The sequence below is a fragment of the Tachysurus fulvidraco genome, chromosome 7 (genome assembly GCF_022655615.1).
Source record: "Tachysurus fulvidraco isolate hzauxx_2018 chromosome 7, HZAU_PFXX_2.0, whole genome shotgun sequence".
Lineage (NCBI taxonomy): Eukaryota > Metazoa > Chordata > Actinopteri > Siluriformes > Bagridae > Tachysurus > Tachysurus fulvidraco.
The window spans coordinates 222,968-230,467 of record NC_062524.1 but is presented as its reverse complement, the minus strand read 5'-3'; the positions used below and the strand labels follow the sequence as shown (position 1 = coordinate 230,467).

Genomic DNA, 7,500 nt, shown 5'->3' with positions numbered 1-7,500 from the left:
GAGTTATTCCCCAGAGGGACAGATAGACAGACAAAAACCGAGAGAGAGAGAGAGAGAGAGCAGTTAAAGGAATAAAATAGATGTATAGTTTGACATTTAATGTAAAGACGCTTCAGAAACGTTCTGACTCATCAGTGGCCCTTCATGTGGATCATAAATAACAGATCAGCAGATTTAATGCCATCAAATTCAGTTCAGTTTTATTTATATAGAGTTTTTATAAAACAATGAATATCTGTCATTAAACAGCTCTACAGACACCGGAGATGTAACATGTTACAAGGTGATAAAGTCAGAGCTCAATAACTGGGGAAATCTGATCGTTCACAGCTTAAAGCCAAGTATTAATATGTTCATATAATTTACTGTGTTTTATTTACTGTGTTTTATTTACTGTGGAAATGATGTCATAGATGAGTGATAAGTAGCTTTGAGGACAAATTTCAACAGCATATCCTTAACTCCATAATTATTCATTTACATTTCTGTTTAGATTGGACACTTTAGTCAAAAAGGGAATAAACACTACAGAAAAACACTGTGATTGTTAATGTACTGAGAATAAACAGACTATAAGCCACACCCACACCCTCACCCACACTTATTTGCAGCAGGTTAATACACAGATGTTAAGCAGAACATTAAGCGAGACGGTTCCTGAGCCTGTGCTCGTTGCTCACTTCCTGCCCTACACTGGTGGCTCAGGGGGTGAACAGCACCGGGTGCATGGTGATGAAGGTGTAGTTGTAGAAGCGTGGCAGTCCCTGGTGCATCGTACTGTTAAACGCATCCCAAGTGAAAGGGGGAAGATCGCCCTCTGTGCTCGGACCGTTCAGAGCCTCAGACCTGAACTGCTGAGCCATACGCAGATCAGTCACCTAAAGGGGTAAAAAGGAATTCGGTGTGAAAATAAAGAAATAAATTAGGAGGAAGTTCCCTGAACAACAACCTAAATGTTTTCCTCATTTATAAATATTTAAACACTAACCTTGGTGTCATAACATCCTTCAGGCGTGGGGTTGGACGTCCTCAGATCACCACGACAACAGATGGACTTACAGGCGTCGCCCTTCGAGTAGGGATCTTTCTTATAATCTATAATCACAACACAATGTTTATTCATCCACTAAATCATCCACAACCTAATGCTTAGAGGTTATTATGGGATGTTTATACACACTATGGGACCGTCAGTGGCTCCCAGTAACAGGAACGTTATATGTACACATGTGGCAAGCAACCACTGATAGTTTATGTAAGGGTTAGGGTTTAGGGTTAGGGTTATGTTAGGGTTAGGGTTATGTTAGGGTTAGGGTTATGTTAGGGTTTAGGGTTAGGATTATGTTAGGGTTAGGTAAGGGTTAGGGTTATGTTAGGGTTAGGGTTAGGTTAGGTAAGGGTTAGGTAAGGTACAGTACTTTATCATCATTGTATACAAAACAAATAAAACTCCTAGACAGCACCAAGGGCAACTAAACAAAACAATGAAGGAAATTAAATTTACACTGTAAAGAAAAATATACAAGCTTGCACTTAATGTCTTGGTTATATGAATGTATTATTTAGACTTACTGCATTTGGTAAAAACTTTATAAAGTGACAAGGTGCAAGGTGAAGTGTTGGGGTTAGTGAATTGTCCCTAGTCCTAAATAGTTAAGGGGTGATTGATACACTGGGGGAAGGGGGGGGGGGGAGGAGCTGTTCTTCAAGCTGTTTGTGTGACTTCATGGCTCTGGATGGTGAAGGAAAAACATCCTGCATCCTGATGTGAGAGGAGTTTGTGATGATGATTTTTGTTTACTGTTTATTTATTTATTATTTGAATATTTTAAATTTAAAATATTGTCTTTTATTCAGAAAATAATTTAATGTAATAATTGCAGTACACATGGTTTAGATTGTTATACCATTAACTGTTAAACGTTCTGTTTGTTACTGCATTAATACTTTAAGGTTTCTCGTGTTGAGAGATCGAAGGAGACAGAAAGTCTACAGGAACTCAATCACTCTTTACACCGACTTTCTGTATAATATCTTTATATTAACCTTTTGTTTTAGGTTTATAAAAATAAATGTACATGTTTATGTAAAGCTGCTTTGAGACAGTGTCACTTGTAAAATGTGCTATACAAATAAATTAGAACTTGAACTGAAATTGTTTGTTGCTTATACCAGCTTTGGATTTTGAGGTCAGGTCGCAGAGTCGGCCATGACGCAGAGGGTTAAGGGCCCAAGACCCCCTGCCCCATGACATGGCATATGTACATACACACAGATTTATTTTATTGATTATTATTATACTTTTTACTTTACTTTATTTACTACTATTTTTGATGTATAGGGTTTTCTCTGAAGAACAGAATTTCCCCTAAAGGGAACTCATCTCACAAACCCACAGAGAGAGCGATACGTAAATAGAGACAGAAACAGTACAGCAGACAAACACAGAAGCAGACAGAGAGAGAGACAGGAAGACATTCAGAGAGAGAGTACCGTTGTATCTCATGATGTGTTTGAGTGATGACAGATCGGTGACAGAAGCCTGATCCCTGCGGAAGATCTTGGCTCGAGGACAGAGTTCGTAGGAGAAATCCTCTCCATAATCCATCCACATCTCCTCATAACCACTCAGGGTGTAGATCTTCTGGTGGAACGGCACATTATAGGATGGCCAATAACCTGTAGGACATCGTGTATTACTGACAGAACCTTATTACACCAACAGCTTCCCCTTGTGTGTAGTGAAGTGGAACCTCACCAAAACGCAGAGCCTCGGTTTGATCTGAATATTCCACCAGTCCTGGAATCTGCTCCACTATGGTCAGAGCTCCATCGTCGAGTCTTGAGCCCAAGGACACTTTACTTACATCCACCACCATGTACTGATTATTATACGTCCCTGGGGAGAGACACGGGGCAGTCAGACCGAGGGACACGGGGCAGTCAGACCGAGGGACACGGGGCAGTCACACAGAGGGACACGGGGCCGTCACACAGAGGGACACGGGGCCGTCACACAGAGGGACACGGGGCAGTCACACAGAGGGACACGGGGCCGTCACACAGAGGGACACGGGGCCGTCACACAGAGGGACACGGGGCAGTCACACAGAGGGACACGGGGCCGTCACACAGAGGGACACGGGGCAGTCACACAGAGGGACACGGGGCAGTCACACAGAGGGACACGGGGCCGTCACACAGAGGGACACGGGGCAGTCACACAGAGGGACACGGGGCAGTCACACAGAGGGACACGGGGCCGTCATACCGCATTTTTAACCTCAATAACAGAAAGATTATTACTCTCAGAGAAAAATACTATTAATCCTTCCTAATATTCTGTGTAACTGTATAAAGTTCTTGTCTCCATGACCAGCTACCCATTCATCTGCCTACCGATGTATCTGTAATCAAATGTCATTTTATTTGTCACATACATACAGAGTACGACATGCAGTGAAATGCCTAAAGTCAATAATCTGTTTACCTGAAAATTTTCTCTACACTCTTCTCTCTTCTGCCATCTAGCTATGAATTTATCTACATCAGTCTGTCAACCAGAGTGTCTGTCTATCCACATATCGACCCACCTAGACCTCCATTTGTCCATCTGCTCAGCAGTCTCTTAACTATCTAGACTCCATATTCAGCTACCTGTATAGTTACCTGTCTGTCTACCAGTCTGTCTGTCTGTCTGTCTACCAGTCTGTCTGTCTACCAGTCTATAAAGCCATCTGGCTGCTCATCTAAGTATCTTGCTGCTCATCTGCGTGCTGTTGGAGCAGGGGCAATACTGGAATAAAGAAGCCCCACAATGGCTCCTGGCTGTGTGTGTGTGTGTGTGTGTGTAAGCTGACCAGAGTTGAAGCGGGAGAATATCTTCGCCCACTCTTCACCAGTGCGTGCGAGGGCGTTGGCAAGCCGGACTCTCTGCCAGGCAAACAGACTGAAGGGTGTGACCGACTCGTACAGTGACTGGTTAAAGATGTTGTTGGTGGTCTGCGTCATCATCAGCCCACTGCCCAAAAGGTAGAAATCATCCAAAGATACCAAGAAACCTGAACCACATCAGAAATACAGAAATCATACATAGACATACAGCAGAAGTGTGTGTTCATATACCAAAGTGTGTGTGAAGCCAAGTGTGTGTACACACACCAGGGTAGCTGCTGAAGGACACTTTCCCAGTAGCAGTGTGAGGTTCCTGCACGTTAAAGTCCCAGTGTTTGAAGATGCGCATTGTGGCAGCGTAAACATACCAGCTGGAGTGAGCAAACAACATGTTCTCATAGCCAGGTAACATCTAAACACACACACACACACACACACACACACACGCGCACTTTAAAAACTTAAAATAAAAATGACCTGTTGAGGACAGAGCACTTTTATGTACCAAGCACATATCTTGAAAGCAGGGGGTAACAGAGTGTCCCTCGGTTATGTGTACAGCAGGTGTAACAGCTCCATGTGGGGTAAACGTACCTTAATGAGGGCAGAGCAGTGGCCCATCGGGGGCTGTTTATATCCCCTCAGTGAAGGTTTGGCCTCAGGAACCAACATCTGTATCAAATCCAACAAATCTCCAACTGCGTTCAGGAAATGCACCTCAAAACGTGACAAGGCCTACCACACACACACACACACACACACACACCTTGATAATACTATGTCAATTTATTAATATGTGCTGCTATTCAAATTAATAATATAACAATAATACCATGGACTGATTTACTAAAGCATTAGTTACAGCCCTGTGTAGTGCATCAGCTTTATTACGTGAGCAGCCCAACATTTGTCCCACTCGTCACCACACACTTTTATATCCTTGTTTTTCCTTCTCTCACCTTTCCCCCCGAGCGCTTGGCCCACTCGGCCGCACCGGCCTGCAGTCCGTCCAACTGAGCCAGGATGAATCCGGTGTGAGCCCACAGAGGATCTGACGTCTTGTTCAGCTTCACCTGCTGCCGAGACCAGTCACTCTGTTTACTGAGACAGAGACACCACAGGGAGACAAAACACAAGTTAAGATTTTACACACTATCCAAATAACACCCATAACATCCTTTAAGCCAAAGCAACACCATGTCTCATGGCTCCTCAGCACAGGTTCTACACGCCATGGACTAGGTCTGTTATTTGTAAAAGAATCACTCACATAATGAAGGTCTTGACCGCCTGCAGGATGTTCGGCTTGGTGATGAGCTGAGGATACATGTTAGTGTAGTGATCAACCATCTGCCTGAGGAACACACAGACAGCAGTTTCATTCTCACAGCTCTGTGCTAAACACTAATAATCCTACATCTTACACACACACACACACACACACACACACACACACACACACACACCACTATTACTCCCTCCCTGCACATGACAGTCAGCCTATAACACCTCTTTGACTAGGAGAGGAAACTGGAGTGACACAGAGTCCATGCAGAAATCAAACTACAACCCTGTAGGTAAGTCAATAATAATTCTGTAACACACCGCCATAATAAATGGATTCAATCTAAAACAATCCTAAACAGAGAGAAGTGGTAGCTCAGTGGTTAAAGAATTGGACCACTCTTCAGAAGATTGTGAGTTCAAATCCCAGGACCACCAAGATGCCACCACTGGGCCACTGAGCAAGGCCCTTAACCCTCCCTGCTCCAGGGTTGCTGTATCATAGCTGCCCCTGCACTCTGACCCCAACCTCCTTAGTTGGGGTATGTGAAGAAAAGAATTCCACTGTTCTGTAATTTATATGTGGTGATAATAAGGCTTCTACCCCCCCCCCCCTGTTCTTCTAAGACATCTAGTTCTCCTTGTGCCTGAATCCTACATGTCTGAAATCCTCTTACAGTACACTTTATATAGTAACAGGATGACAGGATTTAAAAAAAACATCAGATTTCAGACATGTGATCGTGACTGTGTTCCTCTATGGCTTACAGAATAATCCACAGAACTCCTACAGGGTTGTTACTCCTCCTACAGGGTTATTACTCCTACAGGGTTGTTACTCCTCCTACAGGGTTGGTACTCCTACAGGGTTGGTACTCCTACAGGGTTGGTACTCCTCCTACAGGGTTGGTACTCCTCCTACAGGGTTATTACTCCTACAGGGTTGGTACTCCTCCTACAGGGTTATTACTCCTACAGGGTTGGTACTCCTCCTACAGGGTTGGTACTCCTCCTACAGGGTTGGTACTCCTCCTACAGGGTTGGTACTCCTCCTACAGGGTTGGTACTCCTCCTACAGGGTTGGTACTCCTACATTTACAGTTTAAACTGTAGAGGGATTAGTTACAGGGTGGTGAAGGATCTCACCGTGCAGTTAGGAAGCCCTCTAGATATCCTGCCAGGAAGAAGGTTTTGTCGTCAGGCCTCGGCGTTCGTCCGTATCCCGCACGGATCTCCAGCACACCCCATCCCGTCTCAGAGAGCGAGTCGTTATAGAAACCGTAAGCATCTCCGGTGTCATCCAGAACTCCGTCCTTCAGCAGAACCGTCTTATGGTCAGGGTCCCAGTACACTGTGGCCTTATGCACAGCTGCAGAAGGAAACATCAGGCTGATGATCCGGTCATACTCCATGTGAACACACGTCAATGTTAGAATTTAACATTTCATATAATTTTATAACCTCAGTAACTATCATAGTGTAGCTTTTTAACTTGAGTGGGCAGGTGACAGGACGATGGAAAACTTTAAATCATCTTTTTTTTTTTAAAAAACACGAGAAATAAATATAAATATAAGATGAATGAAATATGCTATATACACAAGATGAACAAAAAAGGTGCTCGATAACACAGTGACAGACACAGAGACAGACAGTGACACAGAGACAGACAGTGACACAGACGGTGACACAGACGGTGACAGACACAGTGACACAGAGACAGACAGTGACACAGAGACAGACAGTGACACAGAGACAGACAGTGACACAGAGACGGTGACACTGACACAGACAGACACAGTGACACAGAGACAGACAGTGACACAGACGGTGACACAGACGGTGACAGACACAGTGACACAGAGACAGACAGTGACACAGAGACGGTGACACTGACACAGACAGACACTGACACAGACAGACACAGTGACACAGACAGACACAGTGACACAGACAGACACAGTGACACAGACAGACACAGTGACACAGAGACAGACAGTGACACAGAGACGGTGACACTGACACAGACAGACACTGACACAGACAGACACAGTGACACAGACAGACACAGTGACACAGACAGACACAGTGACACAGACAGACACAGTGACACAGACAGACACAGTGACACAGACACAGTGACACAGAGACAGACAGTGACAGACGGTGACACTGACACAGACAGACACAGTGACACAGACAGTGACACTAACACAGTCACACAGACAGTGACACAGATGGTGACACAGTGACACAGACAGTGACAGACACAGTGACACTGACACAGACGGCGACACAGACGGCGACACAGACGGCGACACA

At 44.6% G+C, this 7,500-nt stretch overlaps 2 protein-coding genes across 3 annotated transcripts in view; one reads left to right on the top strand and one right to left on the bottom strand.

Moving 5' to 3' along the window:
* Positions 1-7,500, top strand: part of LOC113653753 (interferon-induced very large GTPase 1-like) — an 859,689-nt gene that overhangs the window by 653,674 nt on the left and 198,515 nt on the right. The window lies entirely within an intron of this gene.
* plbd1a (phospholipase B domain containing 1a) overlaps positions 179-7,500 on the bottom strand; it is a 9,008-nt gene continuing 1,686 nt past the window's right edge. Inside the window, exons 2-11 of the mRNA XM_027179688.2 lie at positions 6,325-6,547; positions 5,165-5,248; positions 4,854-4,995; positions 4,489-4,629; positions 4,162-4,306; positions 3,861-4,061; positions 2,759-2,899; positions 2,494-2,679; positions 989-1,095; positions 179-878 (exon numbers count right to left, since the gene is read on the bottom strand). Coding sequence (XP_027035489.2) covers positions 702-878; positions 989-1,095; positions 2,494-2,679; positions 2,759-2,899; positions 3,861-4,061; positions 4,162-4,306; positions 4,489-4,629; positions 4,854-4,995; positions 5,165-5,248; positions 6,325-6,547 — 1,547 coding nt within the window. The 3' untranslated portion in view covers positions 179-701. The remainder of the gene's footprint in view (positions 879-988; positions 1,096-2,493; positions 2,680-2,758; positions 2,900-3,860; positions 4,062-4,161; positions 4,307-4,488; positions 4,630-4,853; positions 4,996-5,164; positions 5,249-6,324; positions 6,548-7,500) is intronic.